At 31.9% G+C, this 24,336-nt stretch overlaps 2 protein-coding genes and 1 long non-coding RNA gene across 4 annotated transcripts; 1 reads left to right on the forward strand and 2 right to left on the reverse strand.

Moving 5' to 3' along the window:
• The first annotated feature begins 4,187 nt into the window (after positions 1–4,187).
• LOC128280824 (uncharacterized) lies at positions 4,188–9,511 on the forward strand. 2 transcript variants are annotated; one of them, XR_008271002.1, is made up of 3 exons: positions 4,188–4,419; positions 8,930–9,043; positions 9,151–9,511. It is a non-coding gene; the product is annotated as an uncharacterized LOC128280824 (long non-coding RNA). The 2 variants fall into 2 exon arrangements; XR_008271003.1 differs by lacking the exon at positions 4,188–4,419 and adding an exon at positions 8,670–8,833.
• LOC128280746 (wall-associated receptor kinase-like 1) lies at positions 9,512–10,602 on the reverse strand. The gene is made up of 2 exons (XM_053019087.1): positions 9,567–10,602; positions 9,512–9,522 (listed from the first exon to the last, which is right to left on the reverse strand). Exons 1-2 carry the CDS (start codon positions 10,585–10,587, stop codon positions 9,512–9,514), a joined length of 1,032 nt encoding a protein of 343 aa, XP_052875047.1. The 5' UTR covers positions 10,588–10,602.
• Positions 10,603–13,549: 2,947 nt separating this feature from the next.
• Positions 13,550–14,709, reverse strand: LOC128280823 (wall-associated receptor kinase-like 22). The gene has a single exon (XM_053019368.1). The coding sequence runs from the start codon at positions 14,536–14,538 to the stop codon at positions 14,032–14,034; it is 507 nt and encodes a 168-aa protein (XP_052875328.1). The 5' UTR covers positions 14,539–14,709; the 3' UTR covers positions 13,550–14,031.
• Positions 14,710–24,336: the final 9,627 nt, after the last annotated feature.

Genomic DNA, 24,336 nt, shown 5'->3' on the forward strand with positions numbered 1-24,336 from the left:
ACCAAACAAAAACAAAATTGAATATTTGAGGACCATTTTATATCTCTTTGAAGTTAGATGAATAAAAAAAAATTCATAATTGGATGACAACTAATGTACTTTACTCATATATTATATTATATTATACATGTAAAATAACCTTATTTGCTAAGAGCCAAGTTTTTTTTTGTCCTTCGTCCCTTCTATTAGGGGTGTAAATGAGACATTGATACTTGCAAGATTACTCAAGTTTGAATCCAAAAAAATTCGAATACGATTTAGTAATTATTGAGCTGAGCTCAAGCTATCAATCAAGCCAAATTCTAACTTAATAATACTTGACTTGAATAGCTTGTGAGTCTTAATATGTTTTTCATATTTTTTATATTATTATGTTATTGCCCTTAATTACCGAGTCGAATTCGAGTACAAAAATTGATAAACGAATTTAATCGAGTTCGAGTTCAAGTAGCTCAATTATATCTCAAGTGAGCTCCAACTTAATAGCAGGTGTTCGATTGAACTCAAATCGAGTATCGAACTCCAAATTTTAAGTTGAGCTTACCAATATTCAAATTCGACTCGGTTACACCCGTACCCTCTACAAGCTAATCAGTATAGCAAGTATCTGCCCCCATAAATTTTGCAATGCACCTCATTTGTTCTCGTGACATCTTCTTTTCTAATTCTGTATACATTAGAAATTTCCAAGAAAAATTTGCAGAGAAGGACGATAAAATGAAATCTGAAGTTTATTGATAATTTCCTCACAATCAAGCTAAAGTTTTCCAATTCAAAATCTCATCACATACAATCTTTATTGTAAGTAAGTTTTTTTTTTCGATTTCAATAAAACCATCAAGAACAATAAACAATATCAAATTTGTTCCCACGATATTTGTGGACCTGCCGCTGTAATTTCATCTTAAATGTTCAATATTCCTTGCTTAAAGTAATAATTAAGAGTTGTGTGAATGACTAACTTTACGTGTGGGGTTTTATGATGGGAAACAACTCAGAAACCTTCTTTCTGTTGGTGTTAAGCACAAAGTGCAACCAAGTTCAGCTTTGACTTGAGCAGCAAGGCTCGAGACTTGCAGAAGAGACAAAAACAGAATTCAAGAATGGAATTGAAAGCAAAGAAAATAGATGGGGTATGTGGATGAAATCTGATTGATTTTCATTAAAAACAAACAAAGGCATTAAGCCATTACATATACCAGACAAGCTCGTCAATACAAAACAAGTTTTCACCTAAACAAATACCTAACACCACTAAATTACATTGAAATTTGCTAAATTAACTTGTACATGTTGCATTGCTGAATTTCAGTCAATCAACACCTAATTACATCAAGAAAGAGTTACCAACTAAGTTCAATTCTAACTTGATTACAAAAAATATGACTTGAAGTAACAAAACAAGTTGAAATTGGACAGCAACATTGAACTTCAGCTGCTGCATGCATGGCTCGAGTGCATGTGCTGCTCCTTGGCTGCATGTGTTGCATGGAGACCAACTTCAACACTTTCAACTTAGGTTTTTTTTTTTTTTAAATACACTTCAGCAAAACCTAGTCCATGATCAACGCTTTTTCACTTGTTTGCCAACTTACTTTTTTAGCTTTTAGAGACCAACAAAACATGATTAATTGTTTCTTAGACTCATCTAATTAAACGCGTTTTGCACGATATGATAACAAAGAAATTCTTAATTTTGATCCATTTTTTTTGCTTTCTTTCTATGTGAAAAACAATAGTCAATATGTTAAATTTCACGAAATTCCGATAAAATACCGCAAAAGTTTATAGACAATTAAATTTTTTATAGCGAATTTCATATAGAAAATTCTAATTCAAGAGTTTGATAAGTCATTGCTGGGATTTTGGTAGTTAATAGGTTTTGAATGAGCTTGGATTAAGTTGAAAAAGAGGAGAAATTGAGTTAATTGAGATTTTTGGACTAAATTGCAAAGGAGATATTCTCCATAATAGCCAAAAGTCGCTTCATCTACCATGGGTTGATGGCCTAAACTTGTGAGATATTAAGGGTTCTATTCCCGGTACACGGAGATAGTTGTTTCTTTTCTTTGGATTCAGTAGTTGGAAATTTTGTATTTACCCTACAAGCATCATTGCTGCTACAATGTTTACATCTATCAAAACATTGAGGATTAAGCACAAATTGCATATTTTAGCTTTCACATACCGTTGATTCTATACTTGATGAGTAGTAAACTTTTGTATAATTTTTTAAGAAAAATAATTTTTTTTAAAAAACTAAACAATTCATTTTGGGAAAGGTCCAATAAAGTTAGATTTGCTAAATTACAAATTTCTTCAAGAATATATTTTCAATAGATTTGAACCAAGGCTTATGTACTGCACCTTCGATAAACAACCAATACAAGAAGGGATTGTGCCACTTAATTTGTTTTGGGAGAGTGAAATGTACTCCAATTTCATCAAATAACACAAAGCTAGGGGAATTTAACCAATGAGGGATAAAAGGTTGATATTCTTCAAAATCTCAAATTTTCAAAATCTTGAGGGATTGAACCTTGAAGTTGGTTACAATTAAGGTACAAAGTTAAGTATAAAGTCACAAGACCCCTCAAATTCCACAAATTTTGAGGGATTATATTATTACCATCATCAATCTGATACCTATCCAAACGTAAATGCTTAAGATTCGTTAAAAGCCCAATAAATGAAGGAATTTGTCCTGTAAGATTGGTCAAACTCAAATTTAAGCTAAACAGCTTCTTTAGATTCCCTAGTTGTAGAGGGATGGAACAATTAATTTTATAATTAATATTATAACGATATGAAATGCTAAGGTACTCTAATTAAGCTAGGTTTCCTAAAGGAGGAGGTAACTCACCGGATAAACCACATCTAGACAAGTCAAGTTACTTCAATTCGAATAGATCACTTATTTGATGCGGGATATTTCCATGAAATTGACAACCACTAAGATCAAGAAGGACAAGATTTGGAAATGAAGGGAAATTTAATTTCCCAAACCTATCTCCAACCTCGGTAATGAACTCATAACATCTGTTAATTTCGAAGAGGCTTCCAACAGTGTTGCATGATATGCCTGACACCTTGTAAGGTTGTGGAGCATTGCTGCCATAGGCACTCCACCACCCACTTTCTACCAGAACCATCACTTCGGACTCCAATGGCGACAAATATGCTATTGACACAATTGCAACAAAGGAAATTAGAAGGATGGTGACCTGCAGTATCCCTAGAATAAGGGAAATGGTTAAGGATGAGGCCATGTTTAAATTAGCTAAGTTTTTTCACCTGTTTTCCAATTTCTATTAGTCTTAGAATTTAGATGTTAGGTTTTTAATAGATTTAATTTTATTTTAGTTTAAAATTTGGATTCTAAAGGTGTTTCGATTTATAGGTTTTAAATTTTCATTTTCTATATTTTAGAATTTTTAAGTTATTACTGTTAGATTTTAAACTATTAGAGTTTTAACTTTAATTCAGCTTTAGTTTTAGAATTTTACTTTTTAGTTAAATTTGAAATTTAGGCAACTGTAGAATTTTGAATTTCATTTAGTATTAGATATTTAGATATCTTCTTTCCTTTAGATTAGGTTTATTTGGAGTCAAGACTAGAATTTTAAAACCTTAAATATACTAAGCTTTGTAGGGGTACTTCAACCTTTCCTACATATAACCGTACCCCCAAACTTAGATCTAATTATGAGATCGAGCCTTAGTTTTAAGATTTGGAATTGTCTTAGGATTAGTCTTAGAACTTTGGGTGATAAGTGATTAACTGACTATGTAACGCGCCCAAAAAAATTGAGTTTTTGATTTGTAAATTTTTTTAAAGTGAAGTGATCTAGTTCAATGGTTATGTGTGTTGCTTGTGTGTGTGTGAGGTTCTACGTTTAAATTTCCCTCTTTAAAATTTTTGCTATTTTTTCCCTATCTCTATCCTTGAACATCTAACTTAAATTTTATTCTCGCGCAAGTTTTAATAAGAATAAGTTTATTAGTTTAGTGGTAAAACTTTTAACTTACTCTTTGATCTTGTATTTAAATTTTTGTGTGAGCAAAATGGAATTATTTTTTGCTAATTTTTCAACGTGTTGTCCCATAGTAGTATTTGAGTTGAATTTAAACTCTAGAAAGAAAAAAAAATCTATTTAGATAAGGATCATTTTAGCGGATAAGGGGGTAGTTTAATTTTATTCCCCCATTACTGTCGTCCACTATTTTCCCTTCTATCACGTCTGTTACTTTCTTTTCTTTCTTTTTATTTTATTTTATTTCCTTTCTGCTTCTTCCTTGCACCTTTCTTGTGATACAATCTCTATTTCCCTTTCATTCTTTTGCTCGTATTACCTTCTGCTGGAAATCTGCCTTTCTGTGTTCTACCTTCAGCACTATTAATCTTCCGTGCAATTGAGCGTAAGTGTTTTGCTACTGGATTTTTTAGAGGTTTTTGAAGGATAAATTTGTTACTTTTATGTGGTATATATTTAATATGTGTGAAGCTTTGTTTAGGTGAGGATCTTGAGACAAACGTTTCTCTGATGAATATTTAATTGTTATTGGGAGTTGTTGCTCGTTTTGGGTATATAATCATTAATTGAGCTTGTGGTTAATTGGTGATGTTATTATTATCGATTGGCATTTGTTGTTGATTTGACGGATTAGTTTTCGAGAATCGTTATTGAATTGAACGCTCTAAATGTCGATTTCAGGTTCTAGTATTCGCGTTGTTGGTTTCGTATCAGAAAATATTTAAGTGAGTGACTCAAGCCCCACTATCGACGTCGCACGGCTGTGTGGCAAACCATGTGAGTCACATGACCTTATGGGAAACCGTATGAGTAACACGATCGTGTGCTAAGTCATGTGCTAGACCATGTGGACCACACAGTTTAGATTGTTTAGGTCGTGTGGCCCACATAGACATGTATGAGGTTGTATGGATCACATGGGCTGGGGTAGTTTGGCCGTATGGGCCACTTAGGTGTGTGGGTCCATTTCCTGAAAATGTTGCTTAATTTTGTACTACTGTGTTATTCATATTTAGCTACTCCGTAGGGTCCATACTGAACAAATATGACTCGAAAATATGGCATCCAATAGTATATTATTGTTAGTAATATGGGCTTGGTTTGTGAAATATGTTGACATGATCTGTATTCTGATGATGTTGATAGCATGATTTGATGTGAAAAATATGCTTGACATAAGCATATTTAATTTCTGTTAGTATGTGCATGTGCATTAGGGTGGAATATGATGTGTCAGAGGAAGTGCGATATTTAATAAACTGCCTAATATGGTGGTTTTAACCACATATATCAGTTCTGGTGGCTCAACCACATTTATCTGTTTTTAGCGTTTTACCGTATATTATATTTGCCAGCTAGTCCGCACTATTACGAAAAGTGGCATATGCTCACTTATAGGTGTGTGGGGTTGAATGGGTATTTAATACCCTATTTGTTGTGTAGGGATGGAGGGAGATGGTGTGTAGCAGATGAGAGTAGGATCTGATTTTTGCATCTAAATATGTGAATATGATTATGAAGATATATCTAAATCTGTTTTTGATTGTGCATATAAAAAAGGTATCAGATAAATTATATATGTATGATCTGTTGTTCGAAATATGTTACACACTGAGCTTATAGCTCACTTTTTTGTTTGTTTTTCCCTTAGGTAACCTATAGACTTAGGGCGGATGGTATGGCTAGAGCTTGGTTGAAAATCATTGTTTTTTTTTTCTAATTATTCTATTCAATTTAAAAAGTATTCACCATTGGACTATTTTTGGACTTTTGGGGATTTTTTATGTTTTTTTTTGAATTGCTTTAATGTTTTAGATTATTTCAATTCAAACTGCAATGCACTAAATTTTCAAAATCAAATTACTATTTTCAAAACTCTATTTTAACTTAAGATTTCCATTGCAAAATTTAAGTAATGTATATGTGTACTTCTGGAATTAAAATGAAGTAACTGGAATTAAAATGAAGTAACCGAGTAAGGTAATTCTACTCTAAAAATTGGAAATATCATTTACAAGTATTGTTTTACGAAATGCTTTAGAATTTTAAGTTTCTGGTTATCAAATGAACGTTTGTAATTTCTCAGGATTCGGCCATAACGTTTAGGCCAGGTATAGGGTGTTACATTTGGTGGTCAAACTGTTGGAGAGGACGCATTATCCTAAGCTATGTTGAGAGTGCTTAAGAGGGTCACTGGGGCCTATACTGGATCTGGTAGGTGAGGGTTAATAAGGGAAAGAATTTGGTCTAATAGAGTGGAATTGTTTAGGGGTGTTGTTGAAGTAATATGAGCTTGGTTTGTGAAATATGTTGACATGTTTGTATTCTGATGAATTTGATAGCATGATTTGATGTGAAAAGTATGCATGACATAAGCATATTTAATTTCTGTTAGTATGTGCATTTGGGTGGGATATGATGTGTCGGAGGAAGTGCAACTAGTAATAAACTGCCTAATCTGGTGGTTTTAACTTCATATATCAATTCTGGTGGTTTAGCAACATTTATCTGTTTCTGGCAGTTTACCGCATATTATATCTTGCTGCTGGTCTGCACTACTATGAAAACTGATATACTCTCACTTATAGGTGTCTGGGGTTGGATTTGATTTTATATGAATCTGATTATGAACATATATTTGAATTTGTTTCTTATTATGCATCTGAAAAGGGTATATGATAAATTATATGTGTCTGATTTGTTGTTCGAAATGTGTTACACATTGAGCTCGTAGCTCACTTTCTGTTTTTTTTTTCCTTCAAGTAACCAAACTTAGGATGGATAAGGTGTGGCGGGAACTTGGTTTAAAATCGTTATTTTATTTCTAATTATTCTGTTAATTTTAAAAAGTATTTTCCGTTGGAATATTTTTGGACTTTTGGGGACTGTTTATGTTTTTAGGATTTTTTTCGTTTTGAATTGTTTTAATGTTTTACATTATTTTAATTCAAACTACAATGCACTGAATTTTCAAAACTAAATTACGATTTTCAAAACTTTGTTTTAACTCAAGGTTTCCACTACAAAATTTATGTAATGTATGTGTGTTTTTTTCTGTAATTAAAATGAAGTAACCAAGTAAGGTAATTTTGTTCTAAAAACTGGAAATATTGTTTTCAAGTATTATTTTACAAAACACTTTCAAATTTTAAGCTCAAGATTCGACTATAACATTTAAGCTAGATATAGGATGTTATAAACTAAGCCAAAATTTGTTAATGACAACTCTATTTTTTAGGTCCGTGTCTATTTTGTTAGGTTCATCCCTAGGCTGTTATCATAGTTTGGTAACTCCATTGAAGACTCTGGTTTCGAGAGTTGATCTACTTTAGGGCTTGGCTTTAAGCTTTTTGTTGTAAGTTGTATATGTGACTTTATTGACCAATTAATTTGAATTTTTTCTTTCTGTTACTTGTGATTATATTTGTTGTAAATTCTCATTCACTTTGCACATGAATTTGATTATCTACCTTGATCCGCTTTATTAGGAAGAGTGGTCTCAGGCTTTCATGTGGTCATTTTCACTGCATAAGTTGTTTATTTAAATCGATAGTAAATCTATCATTTATTTATTTATTTATTTCTTGAAGCGTTTGCATGTCCATGTATATAATTAAATAAAAAAATAATATATAATGTTGTATGGTTCAAAGTTTTTTTTTAAAAAAATTAATAGTAAAAAAATTATAATGCATTTTTTAAATCAGATTGAACTAATCAATTGGACTGGTAATTAATCGAGATATCGATCTAGAGAAAGTAAAAGATCAGTTGATTTGCGAATTGAGCTAAAAACAATTGAATTGATAGAATCCTATTTTATAATTATTAATATTTTATGTTTTTAAACAATTTTTTGATTTGAAGTGAACAGACTAAAATCAACTACCTAATTTGTTTGATCATTGATCCAGTTCAAAATATTGATATAATATTTAACTTGAATTGTAAGCTTTTGAAATTATGTATTAAGAGATTCCAATTTAATTTGGATTCTTCAACTTAATGATAACTGAATTTATTTAAGGTAAACCCAAGTAGTTTACAATTCTAGTATTTAATATTACTAGCTTCTAGTGTCACAGGTATTGTGTGTGATTTTGCACATTTAATATTTAATTAATTTTTAAATATTTTATTTTAATTGCATTAATTAATATGAAATAATATTTATTATTTAAATTATTGAATATAATTAAAATATATTAACTTACAACAAATATATATTTCATAATATTAGCACAATTTTTGTTTCTGTCAAATATTTTTTACTAATAATTTTGAATATAATAATAATAATTAATTATTATTATTATTATTATTATTATTATTATTATTATTATGTTTAGAGTTCTATTCAAGTAATAACTCTATTATGAAATTAACACAATTTTTAACTAATAATTGTAATTTAAATTCTAATTATTTTTTAATATGTGATTATTACAACTTCTATTAAATTATAATTATTTTTAAATGTATAATTATCGTAACCTCAATTTTATTTTAATTTTTAATTAATAATTCTAGATTAAATATTATAATTATTTTAAAAGTTAAATTTAGTAATACCTCGTCAAATCGCAAATTGAATAATGTAGGTTCTATAAATGGAGAAAACTGCAAGGAATTAGCTGGATTAGCATATTTGGATGGTTTTTATGGTTGGTGGAGCTTCTTTGAAGGCATTTTCTTCATATTTTGCACAACTATGCTTAAGTTATACATTTTGTGTTTTTACTTCTCTCGATCAGCCTGAGCTCATCGATATCATTTAGTTTAACATCCACAAGGAGCTGGTAATGCATAGTTAAAACTCAAGGAGCTTTGTTGTCGGAAATTTTGATAAATTCTTATTGCAAGAGAAGAGACTAAGCTAGTTTGTTTATTTGCAGGGAAAATCTGAAGAAGAATATGAACAATCAGAGGAGTTCCGACAGGATTTGAAATTGAAGGTTCGAGAGTTGTTGAAAGAGCAGTAATGGCGTCGGAGAAAAATGGCGATGAGGGTATGATGGATGCTGTTAATATCCCTTACTTTCTTTAGTTTTTCTCGTTCAATAAAGGCTTACTATTACTATGGTGAGTTAATCACCTCTTCTTATTTCATCTTTAGATATCAGAAAAAGAAGACGAAGGTCAAGGATGAAGAAGAGCAAAAGGAGATGTGGATAACTAGGGTTACCTTTCTTTCGATTGATGCTATCCTTGGATTTTGTATCCCTGTTTGGAGGTTTTTTTATTAATGAATTCATCGACTTAGGAAAAGAAAAAAAATACCTTCAAGAGGTCAAATAACATTGAGTGTAACAAGTATATATGTATGCTTGGGCAACCACAAGACTCCACCAATGTGACAAATAGAGATGCTAAAGGCTTCAATCAAGAGAAATTGTTTCAGGATTGTTGGAAACTAGAAAGATTAATTTAATGGAAAAGTTACACTGTTGGTTGTAACTGTCGTAGACATTGAACAACTAGGATTGTTCTCCCATGAATGGATTATGTCATCTATTTCAGATTCTTCAACACCATGGTCTTCCATAACATTTCCACCAGAAGCTTTAATCAACTCCAACTCCATTGCTACTTGTTTCATGGTGGGTCTTTTCTTTCCATTAAGATTCAAGCATCTTTTTGCTAGCAGAGCCACTACTATAATCTCCTGTTCTGGACCATCCTTTACTACCATTGGATCAAGAATGTTAAACAAGGAATTCTCCTGCATTGAATCCAAAAAATAAGATACCAAGCTTCTCACTGGCTCTGATTGTTCTGCGGAGATGGGTTTTTGTCCTGTAAAAAGCTCAATAAGAACAACTCCAAAGCTATAAACATCACTCTTCTCTGTAAATTGACTTGATCGAAAATATTCCGGATCCATATATCCAAAAGTTCCTTGCACCCGAGTGGTTAGATGTGTTTGTTCAAGTGCAACTGATCTTGAAGTTCCAAAATCTGATACTTTTGCCCTATATTTATCATCCAAAAGTATGTTACTAGATTTAATGTCTCGATGATAAATAGGAGCAGAAGCAGCTGAATGCAAATAGAACAAGGCATTGGCAATTTCAATAGCAATTCGTAAATGCATTTCCCATGTCAATGGTAATTCTTCATTTTGATTACGAATGAGATCGTATAATGTACCATTTGGGATGAACTCATACACCAATAGAGGGACTTCAGCTTCTAAACAACACCCTAAAAGCTTAACCACATTCCTGTGATTAATTTGAGATAAAATTATCACCTCGTTAATGAACTGTTCAACCTTCTTTTCAGCAAATTTCTTTCCTTCCACCATTTTGGATTTCTTAATAGCCACAATGCTTCCATCTATTAGCATTCCTTTATAAACAGTCCCTTGACCTCCTTGACCAAGGATTCGATTATTGGTTGCCTTTTCCATCTCTTTTGAAGTAAACAACTTAATTTTTTCAACATTACCTTCATTGCTAGACAAATGTTGTTGCAGTAACAAACCTCCATTCCTTTTGAAGTATTTCTGCTTCAGCATGATTTTTTGTTTTCTTTTGAGGACTTTGTACATACTCCATGTTGCGAGTAGTAGAAATAGTGTCCCAACACTAGTGCTGCAACCTAAATAGATATAAGAAACATAGTTAAAAGGTATATTTGAAAAATAAAGTACATGTTAAAAAACCATGAAAATGTTTCGATAAAGTTTTATTCATATTTGATAGCCCTTTATTTTAAATGAAAAATAAGTGAACCTTATTGCACTATCCATTGCTTAATCATAATGATTCCACTTTAAAAATAAATACGTACCTACAATAATGCTTGTCAAGTTATGATTATTTTGAGTCTGTATTTTGGGCTCACAACGAAATCCCGTACTATTAAATTCATAATGAGGAGAGCAAGACTGTGAGGAGCAATAGTTGCTTGGGGTATTCAAACAAAGCATGCTGCAGTACTTATAATTCCCACATTCCCCATCAATCATTTATGAATTAAATAAAAAATTGTTATAATCATATAATTTGGTTAAAGCATATGAGAGATCCTTATATTATACTGATTGGATTAAATTAATTTTTCTATTATTAAATGGAGTAATTTAATCTCTATATTATTAAAAAGAATCAAACAAGTTTAAATTATAACCACATTAACATTTACTATATAAAACATGTCTTGAAATTTATTTTTTTCAATTTTATTCAATTTCAAACAACACATTTCATTTACCAGCCATAAAAACTTTAAAAATAATTAACTCTATTAAAGAGTAAATAAGTATTGGAAAACATTAATAAACATATTGAATTAAAGCTTATATAAGAATTAAATGAATCATTGGTTGAAATGATAAAGTTAAATTTTAAAATTTATTGTGTGAAAGATTCAAATGTCACGATGTTAGATTTATTATGAATTTTATATAAAATTATATAAAAATGAGAATACCTTTAAAATAATATAACTTAATTTATATATAAAAATAGTTTAATAAATTTTCAATTGACGTATACCTATAAGCAATGATAATATAGATATAAGAAACAAAAGTTCCCTACAAAAACATTAATTCATACCTTGGCATGCACTCGAATAATCGATATCATTGCTGTAGCACACACATAGATGATTAGAGCTCAACCTCGACCAGCAATATTTACCATCGGATGTACAATAAGTGTCCGAACTACCATTCAAATGGCACTCTCCAAATATTGGAGTGCCCCATTGCAGTTGTGTTGGGACATATATACACCTTATTACTTATATCAAACTTCAGATCATAGTCATAAGAAATCATGGAAGCACATCCGCATGATCTTTTTTTCCTATAATCACTACTACTCATGTTTACATAGAATGAACTAAGACCCTGAGGAATATTAACAAGACAACCATCATTAGAGGAAGTTTCGTTATTAATCCTACAACTTGGTTGCAAACATCCGCCTATAAGATTATCTGTTTCGTTGTCGAAAACAGTAACCAAATTACCGCAACCTGAAGACTAAAATTTGTTGTAGTAATTCGAGTAGTAAAAGTGGGTGTCTGTTAAGTTGAGACTTATCCCGTTGTGATGGTTTTTGCGACAGTTAAAGTAAATTTTTGGATGATTGACCATGATAGTGCCGTCCGAAAAATCAAAGTCTAGTATTTTCAGATTCGTGCCACTTATGTTTAAAAAAGGCCATTTTTTTCCATCGGTGGTTTTGTCACAAATTACTTTAAACCAGTCTTTGGGATCATCTTGGCCCTTCACTCTAAAGGGGTAGTGAAAAGTGACATCCCCACATGACTCTACCTTGTAGGTGTAGAAGTTGATAGATACGCATCCTGCGGACTTAGCAAAAAGGAAGTAAATTATAAAATCTATTAAATGTATGTACATGAAATGTTTGTAGGAAATAAAAGCAATCCGTTAAAAAAAAAAAAAAAAAAAAAAAAACCTTAGAATTATCTAAAAGGAAAGTGTTACTCTTAACGAAAAATCTTAATTAAATTTATGTGTTATTTATGACATTAAATTCAATAAAGACTTTCTTATTTTTAATATAAATTTTATTGTTGAATTTGATGTCATACAATATTTTAATTAAAAATAAGTTTAAGGGTATAAAATTTCTAAATTTTTAAAAAAATAATTAAGCTTTTATTTTTTGTACTTAATTGGGTACGTATTTGAAATATCAAAATGCATCAAAAAAGTCATTTAACTGTTAAAGTTAATTGCTCATATTTTTTCAATTAAAGCTATCACGTGTCACAACCATAGCGTGATATGTGGTAAAAATAATAAAAAATAAAAATCAATAAAAGATAAAAAATTATTAAAATTTAATAAAAATATTTAGAAGTTATTAAAATTAGAAAAAATTGTAAAAATTATAAAATTTTATAAAAATCATAAAAATAAAATATATAGAAATATAAAAAATTATGATTTTTTATAAAGTTGTAAGAAAATTATAAAATGTAAAGAAATATAAAATTTGTGAAAAAGCATAAAAATTATTGTGTCTCGATTTTATAGCTATTAAATTTTAATAATTTTTATTTTTTATCATTTTGCTACACATCACGCCGTGTTCCAATACATCATAGCTTTAACTAAAAATAAAATAAAATTGAGAGCCATTAACTTTAACAGTTAACGATTAAAGTTAACAGTTAAAAGATATTTTAACCCATTTTAACGCTTAAGAGCTTAATTGCTTTCCTTGATAAAGTTTTAAGTGCTTTTATACTCTTAAACTTTAAAATGTAAAAAATAATTCAATTCCGATTCCTCTTTTACATAATAATATTCTAAATATTAAATTCTTATACCAATGTATAATTCAACTAATGATTTCAAATTTTTTATGGAACTAACGATTCAATTTTCAAAATAAATGAACTTTCATTTAAGACAAAATCTCTATAAATTTTGTGTAAATTATGAAATGAATCCAAACATAATAAAAAGTATTTTTATAAGTGAACAAATTAAGTAAACTATACCTTTCTGCCTCTCTCAAAAGAAATAATAATTTAACATAAACACTTTAACCCTTCAATAAATATATAAATTACATTTTAACTCCTCTAATAATTTAATTTAATTTAATTAATTTAATCTCATTAAGTATTAATTCAAGTTTTTGGAATACAAAACTTTTAGGTATAAATTTTGAAAGCCAAAATATTAATATACAAAATGAATGATCCTAAACACTGACCTTAAACAATTAGCAAAATCATCATTATATTAGCTGAATTAAAAGAAGAATAATGAAAGCAAGCAATTGAAGTGACAGCGCGTGATTGACCTCCCTCACCGCAATAGCTGGAATTCCAGTTGAGCACGGCGGGAACATGCCTGGTTCCATTATTGGTGCCACTGGGTAATGGGTAAGCACTACGGAAAGAGAAAGAGTACTGGCTAAAGATGAAAGCAGATGCGCATCGTTTGCTGTCAGGATACATGGCTGTCATGTTTACGGTATAGGAAGTGAGATTTCCATTAATTTCATGAAAAGCAGCCAGGTTCAGAAACACCATTGTCACACCTTGGTTGAATGCAGCCGCCAAGTGAATCAGCTTCGCTACGTGAAATAGTAGCCAAATTTCCGCAACCTACTGACCCGAAATAATTCATATCACTTGAGAAGAAAAATGGAGTGCCTGAGAGATTGACCCTCACACTAGCCTCGTTTATACGATCACAATTAAAGTAAGTAACTGGATAGCTGATGAGAATGGCGTTTGAATATATGGTTTTTCCAAGTACCTCCAGATCGATGCCATTTACGTTTATGAAAGGCTTTTCCCCATTGAGGGTTGGGTTGCAAGTTACTCTAAACGAAGGATGAGTATAGCATCTGCTATGGATTCCAAAAGGGGATGGAATTGTAATATTTCCACATACTTCTTTACCACAGGTAGGTTCTTGAGATTCTGCTGCTTGAAAAATTGGGCATAACAGGAAGAGGAAGAGGAGTAGGAGGATGAAGTCAGGCGCTAACTGAAAACCCATTTGCGTTGTTATTTTGTTTGAGGGAAATGAATGAAGATTTAGATTGGGTTAATGAAGAACTCATTAATAAATTTTAAAGAAGGAAAAGCAGAGTTAAAGTAGCAGCACTAGATGTAAATTATAATTCTTAAAGTAGCACCACTAGTGTTTTTCTTTTCTTTTTAAAATTAGCACGTTAAAATAAATTATAATTTTTTTTTGAATTTAGTAATATGATAGAGTTTTTTTTTTTTTTAATTTCGTGCCTGAAGTCCAGTAGAAATGTGAATATATAATTTATAGTACAATCAAAGGTACTCAGACTTTATTTTGAGCCGTTTTTATGGACTGTAGTCGCCCAACACGATTTGGTCCATCACAATTGAATATATTATGGATAAAGTATTATAGATTTCACTAAATTACGGTTTAGCCACCCAATTATGAAAAATTACAATATAGTTCTCCAATTGTTATTAAATATTTTTCAATCACTTAACTATGAAAAGTTACAAAATGGTTATTGAACTATTTAATTTACAAAACGGTTATCGAACTATTTAATTTTATCTTTTTTTGTCATCAATTGGTTAACATAAAAATAGAAACACCTAAAAATTTAAGATAGCTGAGTGACCAAACAAAGACAAAATTAAATAATTGAGTGACCATTCTGTAACTTTTCGAAGTTGGGTGAATAAAAAAGAAAAAAAGAATTCCATGGTTGGGTGACAACTAATTTACTTTACCCATATATTATATTATATTATTGTTTTAGCCCAATTTTGTCCCATTTACCAGGAGCCCAAATAAACCCACTGACCTATTTACATTAACCCTAAATTAAACTCCAAAACAGATCAACTAAACCTACCCAACATACACCAAACCCAACTACCATGGCCCAATTTTAACCTAACCCATCCCCAATCAAATCAGAAAACCCTAATCCCTATGTTTGGCGCCGCACCAACTCTCTGCCTTCTGACACCAGCCCTTGCAGCACTCCACCATCATCACCTGTTGCACCGGTCACCAGCTCCGGTCACATCCCACCGCTCAACTGCTCCTGCAAGAAGAATACAATAGAAATAATAATAATAAAAATGCATGTAAAGACTATAAAAGCCATTAAAACAAATGTAAAAGGGTTCCAACAAAAAAATATAATACATACACCACATTTTCGAATAGATAGCAAGTGATTCCAAGGCAAGAAAAAACAGCAATAGAGGGATCTAAACAACAAGAACCAGATTCAAGCACAAGGTGATTTTATTTTTTAAAAAAAAGAAATCAAATCTTTTTTTTCTCATCAACTACAAGACTGTATATATATATATATATTACAAAATAAAGTAAAAAAAAACTAAAAAAAAATTTACCTTTTCCGGCCACTATGCACTGTGGCCTACGCCTGCGCCGGCGACGGTCCGATGACCGGACGGTGGCCGGACTTCTCACCGGAAATCCCCCTCCCCCTCCCTTCGTTTTGGGGGCTGCCCTTTAACCCCAAAACAACATCGTTTTCGCCTATGCTCGACCCGTCCGACCTTACCCGCTAGAGGATCCGTGTGTTTTTGATTAATGGGTTATTTATGCGAGCAGTCCTTCCGCTTTTTCACTCTTGTACAATCAAGTTTTTTTATTTTTAATTTGGCCCGAAAATTTGACCTGCTTTACAATTTAGTCCCGCTCAATGCTGTGCGTTTTAGAGGCTTGGGAAAATTGCCCTTTAGGCCCTCCGTTGTTCCACGCGCGCTCAAATAAGTCATTTCTTTTGTTTTTATTGCGAATTCGCCCCAAACTTTCTGTTTCAATTTCGATTTAATCCTTTTTTCATTGTTTAGCTATTTTGTCATTAAATTAGTTAATTTTATCATTTTTGCTATTATTTATATTACTATTTCCTATTATTATTATTGTTACTAATATCAATCTATTACTATTATTATTATTACTATGTAGTAGTGTATACTTTTTATGTACGTATATGTATATATATATATTTATATATGTTGTTATTTTATTACTTTATTTTAATAACTTTATTATATTTGTTTTTATATTTTACTATTATTATTATCATGATTACTATATATTAGTGTATAATTTTTTATATATGTATATGTTTTTAATATATTTATGTATATACTTATGTAGCACTATTATTAGTCGTTTTATTTCTAATATTTATGTATTATGTAAATATTTTAATATTATATTATGTATATCTATATATTTTTCGTATATATTATGTATATATGTTTTCAATATTGTATGTTATATATATTATTGTGTATATATTTTAACATTATTAGTTATACATCTTTTATACTATTTTATATATATTTCTAATATCATTGTATATTTCTAACATCATTATTATTTATATATCTGTATGTATTTATATAGCGTATGAATAGTTTTTATATTATTATCATTTCTACTATATAAATTATATGTATTTTATATATTATGTATGTATTTTAATGTTATTAGTTACATATATTTCTTATCTTTGTTCCATGTATGTATTTTTATATCATCTTATGTACGTATATAAATACTATGTTATATATATATATATATATATAATATACTTTTAATACAATATTACGTCGTATTATTATTATTATATCTATTTTATCCCTATTATATTTATTGTTAATACTAGTACATACATTTTATTATATGAGTATACATATACTTTTATGTATAGTATTATTTTCATATATTATTATATTTATTATTAGATTATTTATTTTCACTAGTATTATTTTTTTATCGTTATTATACATATATGTGTATAGATATTTTTAAGTACTTACTCTAAATAGATTAATTTCTTGCTATATTATTATATATATTATTTTTACTCATTTCTTCATTTTTTATTTATTATTTTAAATACTTTTATATTATGTATATTATTTTTTTAATATAATATTTTTATATATTATGTACATATTTATATCCTATTATTCATATATCTTATTATATTATGTGTATATATATATATATTTTTACTTTATGTACGTTTTTTAACGCTATTCTATGTATACACTTTTAATATTATTATGTATTTATTTTAATACATATGTACATATTTATGTAGTGTTATTGATATATTTTTTAGGTTATTAGTATTTCTAATATATATGGTATATGTTCATTTTATATATTATGTATATGTATCTTTTAATATTATATCTTTATACATGTCATGTATATATTTCTAATGCTATATTATATTTTTTACATATTATCTTATGATGCGGTCGTTGAGAGCACCAAAATATCCTATTCCCTGTAAAATAATGAAAAAGAAATAGTAAAGGGGAAGTAGGGTCGAATCCTCAGGGACCGGATTATACGAATGCTTGTCTCTCAAAATCCTGGGCAGAATCGTGCCCAAGAAAACCTGCGTTCCTGGAAAAAAAATTAAAAAACAGAATTTAAGAATTGATTTTGGAAGCGAAAATAAAATAAAAAGCAATTTAAAGTTCTTGAAATTATGATTACGAAAATAATAAAAATAATAAAGAGAGTTTTAAGAGAAGAAATTCTTATGGGAAAGTTCCAGCCTCCGGTTGTCTCATTCCACCTTGGGCTCAATCCTTGGCTTTTGGATGATCCTTCTCTACTCAAGTAAGCCAGTTATAGTGGAAGATGACGCCTACGACCACCAGCTCCAAAGATTAGATTTACGATTTTTAGGGAACCTGACTCTAGCCAAGAATCTATGCTAGATCAACGCTTCTCAATGGCGAATCCCATGCCATTTTGTCTCTTTGGCTCGCCAACCTCGTGAGAAGTTAACGAACCGACTATGCAGTCCTTCCAAAACATACAAAGCGCCACCTTTGCATATGCTGAAAAGCTTACTTCTTAAGGGCCATGGACGGAAGCGCCACCAGAAAAGTGAGAAACGATGAATACTTGGCGAGAAGGCTAAGTACGGATTCTAGGCCTCAAGAACCCTTTTTGGGGAAATATTCACAACTTTTGGCTAGAAGGGTTTTTTAGTGGCTCATGATAATGGAGCGAAAGCAAATAAATAAAAATATGGAAAAGGAAATTTTATTGAAAAGAAATATGAAAGAACAAAAGACTTTTGGGGGAGAGTGTTTACAGAAAAAGATGCCCCCAAATAGAGTCACTTCACCCCTATTTATAGTGCTAGGAGATAGTCTAATTGAACTTAAATTCTAAAAGATAAATACATTTAATTAAAGATAAACAAAGATAATTAAAATAAAATCCTAAATTTGAATAATCCTAATAATTATCTTAATATTAATTATCCTAATAGAATAAAATAAAATAGAGTCTTCCAAAATAAAATCTCTTCTATTTGCTTTTAAGTCCTTGTGCCTTCCATGTTCGCACTTTTGGCACCATATTTGTCCCACGTTGCATATTGGCCCATTTAATCTCCAAATTGACGCTTTTTCCTTGAATTTACTTTTAGCCTCCAATTTAGTCCCTAAAAGATAAAAAGACATAAATAGCTTAAATTAGTAGGCTCAAGCTTAAAATAAACACATGATTAATATATAAAAACACGTCATTTTAGAGTATTATCAAATTCCCCCTACTTAGCCCATGTTTGCCCTCAAGTATGGTTCCTATCATTGTGAAAGCTAGATTCGCCATAAAAGAAATACCACTCCAAAGTTTCATAAAAATTAGTTAAAACGATATGAAAAATAAAGAGACCTCTAAGCTTGCTTTAAGTAAAAGCAGAAAAAGTATTCCAATTATTTCACACAAAAATTAAGATCGACTTGAGTTATGCCATTTAGGTAAATTACCAAACCTACTAAGACACCTTAATTATTTCCTCCTTTAGTCCCCAAGTGCAACTTTATTAGTACTTATTTTTTCTTCTTTTTTTCCTTTTTGATTTTTTAAATTTTATTATTATTTATTTACTTAGGAATATATTAAACCTTTTGACTGAGAGAGATGACAACCCAAGCACCCCACCCGGTTACTTAGCCCAACATACTCCTAAAATTATTTATTTTGGTTAGCGGAGTTTTACCCAACACGTCACACAACCTTTTGACGCTAAGTAGAATGACAACCCAAGCACCCTACCCCGGTTACTCAGTCAGTCATGATTTAAACCATACTCATAACCTCGGCTAGCGGAGTTTTACTTGTCACGTCACACAACCTTTTGACGCGAAGTAGAATGACAACCCAAGCACCCTACCCGGTTACTCGATCGATCCACGATCTAAGTCGTACTCATAACCATGGAAAACATTTATTAAAAATTAAACGATATTTAAAATTCTTAAGAACTCGGAAAGAAAAAAATTTAAGTGTCAAAATAAGTTTCAATAATCACCTAATAGCCATGAACATTAATTAAGCATGCAATCATTTTAAGTGTTCACTTTATATTAAACTTGATCAATTTTACGAAAAGCAAGATAGAATTAACCTATTAATCACAATTATTTTAGCCTAATAAAAATAAAAGCAGTGGAGATGGAATCAATTATGGGAAAAATCATAACTTCCTTAGAAGGTAAGAATCATGCATGAAAGTCAAACAGTAGGCAATTCTGGTAAAATCTTGGGCATAAAAAGCAGCAGGATATTCTTAAAATAAATAGGCAGAAACAAGCACAAAACAGCAGCAACAACAATATGATAGCAAAAATAGCAGATAATAATAGTAACAACGAAGAATGCCTCCCCCCACTTAAAACACATAGTCCTCGATGTGAAAGTAAAAGGAAAACAAATAGGTGGAGAAAAAAAAAGTTTAGAAAAACTCCCCATGTAGTTACCGTCGGTTGGTGCACACGGTGGAGAAGAAGATGGCGAAGCGGCAAGAGGTGGAGACGGGGTGGGTGACGTGTGCAATGTTGGTTCGACTTCGGGTTCTCACCATGGTGGCTAAGAAATCGGCGGTGGTTGGTGGAGGAGAAAGGAGTCGACGGTTATGGAGAAATTTGGGGAAAAATGTAAGGTTTGGGGTTTTATTTCTTTGAAAAGGGTATTTGACTGCGGTTTTGGGGATTCTAAGGTGGAATAGAATTGTTTGGTGTAGAGATATGGCATTCGGGTTGGAATAGAACTGTTTGGCAGCATGGATAGGGTTGTTTTGGTGCACACTTTTTTTTTTTTTCTTCGTATTTTCGCTTCATTTCACCTAGATGGAAGAAGAGAAATTTATTAATATTTAACTAAAATAAAATAAAAAGAAAAGAAAAAAATAAATAATAAAAGAAAAAAATAAATAAAAATAAAAAGAAAGATTGGGTTGCCTCCCAACAAGCGCTTGTTTAACGTTGTTAGCTCGACGCCTTGAACGGTTTTATGGTGGTTCTAATTGAATTTTCTCGACCGTGTGGGCCTGTAAATTCTCGTAAAATGGCTTCAGCCGTTGACCATTGACTGTGAACCGCTTTCCTGATTCTTCACTCTCTATTTCAACTGCGCCATTTGTAAATACTTGATCACAATAAAAGGTCCTTGCCACCGAGATCGAAGCTTACACGAGAATAGCTTTATCTGAAGTTATAAAGCAAAACTCTTTGTCCTCTTGAGAAATGCTTCTGAACTATATTTTTGTCATGAAACATCTTTGTTTTGTCCTTATAAATTCGAGCATTCTCGTAGGCATCATTGTGAATTTCCTCCAATTCTTGAATGTCCAATTTCCTTGCCTTCTCCGCGGGCTCTAACTCTATGTTACATTGTCGAATAGCCCAATAAGCTTTATGCTCCAACTCTACTGGTAGATGACATGCTTTGCCAAAAACAAGTCGATACGGGGTCATGCCAATTGGCCCCTTATACGGCGTCCGATAGGCCCAAAGCACATCATTGAGCCGAAGACTCCAATCCTTATGGTTGGGTCGAACCGTTTTTTCCAAAATTGACTTGATCTCCCTGTTTGAAATCTCTGCTAGGCCGTTCGTTTGGGGATGGTAGGCTGTTGCTATACGATGATGAACCCCATATTTTGATAATAGTGCCTCCATGACCTTGTTGCAAAAGTGGGTACCACGATCACTGATCAAAGCTCGAGGTGTTCCAAACCTAGAAAAAATAGTTCATTTTAGAAACTCCACAACAGTATTAGCATTATCATTGCGAGTAGGCTTTGCTTCTATCCACTTAGAAACATAGTCTACTGCAAGAAGTATATATACGTTTCCAAATGAAGAAATAAAGGGGCCCATGAAATCAATGGCCCATACATCAAAAATCTCACATACATGAATCAGGGATAGGGGCATTTGATTTCGTCTAGTGATATTACCTGTATGCTGACATTTATCGCAAGACTTACAGAAGTTAAACGCGTCGCGAAAGATTGTAGGCCAGTATAGCCCACACTCCAATACCTTGTGAGCTGTCCGCTTAGGGCCAAAGTGACCTCCATAAGCTTCTGTGTGACAAAAAGTAAGGATAGAGGTTACCTCAGTTTCTGGAACACATCGTCGTATTATCTGATCTGAGCAATGTTTCCATAAGTATGGATCGTCCCATATGTAATTCCGAGCTTCGCGTCTAAGCTTATTTTTTACGGATTGAGCTAACTCAGTGGGCAGCGATCCCGTGGTTAAGAGATTAACTATGTCTGCATACCACGGATAGTAAGCCTCAGTTGAGAATAAGCTTTCATCGGGGAACTCATCCTTTATGGGATCATCATCAAATGGAGTTTTTATCCTACTCAAGTGGTCGGCCACCAGGTTTTCACACCTCTTTTTGTCACGAATCTCGATGTCAAATTCTTGGAGCAGTAAAATCCACCTAATGAGCCTTGGCTTTGCTTCCTTCTTTGCGATTAAGTACCTAAGAGCTGCATGGTCAGAAAAAATAATCACCTTAGATCCTAGTAAATATGATCGAAATTTATCTAAAGTAAACACAATAGCTACAAGTTCTTTTTCTATGGTTGTGTAGTTGCTTTGTGCAGCATCTAGGGTCTTTGAGGCATAACAGATGACATGAGGCTCTTTCGCTATCTTTTATCCCAATACGGCTCCCACGCTACGTTCGCTTGCATCGCACATAATTTCAAATGGATAGTTCCAGTCTGGTGCTTGTACTATAGGGGCGATTACCAACTTTTGCTTAAGTGTATCAAAAACCTCCTTGCATTTTGAGTCAAACTCAAATTTTTTGTCTTTCTGCAACAGCTCGCACAATGGTTCAGCTATTTTTGAGAAGTTTTTTATAAAATGCCTATAAAATCCTGCATGGCTAAGAAAAGAACGTATCTCTCTAACAGTAGAGGGATATGGCAAAGAATTTATAATGTTAATTTTAGCCTTTTCAACCTCAATTCCCTTAGATGAGACTATATGACCTAGAATCAAACCTTTGTCTACCATAAAATGACACTTTTCATAGTTCAAGATAAGATTAAATTCTATGCACTTGTTCAAAATTACCGTAAGGTTTTCAAGGCATTCAGTAAAACAGTTTCCATACGGTAAAATCATCCATAAAACTTCAATAATTTTTCTACATATTCGAAAATATACTCATCATGTATCTCGGAAGGTAGCTGGTGCATTGCAAAGTCTAAATGGCATCCTCCGTATGCAAAGCGTCTTAACGGGAATGTAAAGTGGTCTTTTCACGGTCTTACAGCGCATAATGAGGATTTGGAAGAAACCTGAATATCCATCAAGACAACAAAATTGAGCTTTACCAGCTAAACGTTCAAGCATTTGATCTATAAAAGGAAGAGGGAAATGATCTTTTCTAGTATAAGTGTTCAACTTCCTGTAATCGATGCAGACACGCCCACTGCTCGCTTTTCGGACCGGTACTAAGTCGCCCTCAGCATTTTTCTTTACTGTCAGGCCCATTTTTTTGGGCACGACTTGTACCGGACTTACCCATCTGTTGTCAGAATGGGGAAAATGATGTCAGCATCCAGCAGCTTAATTATTTCTTTTTTCACCACCTCCATCATATTTGGGTTTAAGCGTCTTTGTGCCTCTCTCCTTGGTTTCGTTTTCTCCTCCAAGTAAATCTTGTGGGTGCATGTCAATGGGCTTATCCCCTTCAAGTCAGTAATGGTCCAGCCAATTGCCTCCTTATGACTCTTTAGTACCTGGATCAAACTTTCCTCCTCGGGTTTAGAGAGTTTATTTGAAATTATAATGGGTAAGGTATTACCTTTTCCTAAAAATGCATACTTGAGATGCGCGGAAGTGGTTTCAATTCCAAACTGGAGCTGCACAATGAAGGTAGAAGTTTAGTTTCGATGGTGATAATAATGTCTTAACAAATTCATAATCATCATATCTATATTGATTCGTCTTCATAAGTTGACTCAAAAGTCTCGTCCACTAATGAGTCAATCAGGTCGACGCGGTTTACGCTCAAGATTTCGCTTGAATGGCTAATGGCATCATAAACATTGAATTTCACGATCTCCCCATCAAATTCCATCGTAAGAATGCCACTTCGGACATCGATCTTGGTGCTAGCAGTACTAAGGAAGGGTCGGCCCAACAGGAGGTCTGAAGATCTAGTAGTGTTGTCCTCCTCCATCTTAATTACGTAGAAATCTGCAGGAAAAATAAGTTCATTAACTTTTACCAAGACGTCCTCGAGGACTCCTTCGGGATGCACAATAGACCTGTCTGCCAATTGAATAATAACACCTGTCTTTGTCAAAAAACCCGCGTTAAGTGATTCATAAATAGAATAAGGCATTACATTTATTGAGGCCCCTAGATCACACATAGCCTTCTTAATTCCCAAATGGCCAATTTTGCATGGAATAGTGAACATACCCCTATCTTTGCATTTAACCGGCATTTT

Source organism: Gossypium arboreum, chromosome 9 (assembly GCF_025698485.1).
Source record: "Gossypium arboreum isolate Shixiya-1 chromosome 9, ASM2569848v2, whole genome shotgun sequence".
NCBI classification, from domain to species: domain Eukaryota; kingdom Viridiplantae; phylum Streptophyta; class Magnoliopsida; order Malvales; family Malvaceae; genus Gossypium; species Gossypium arboreum.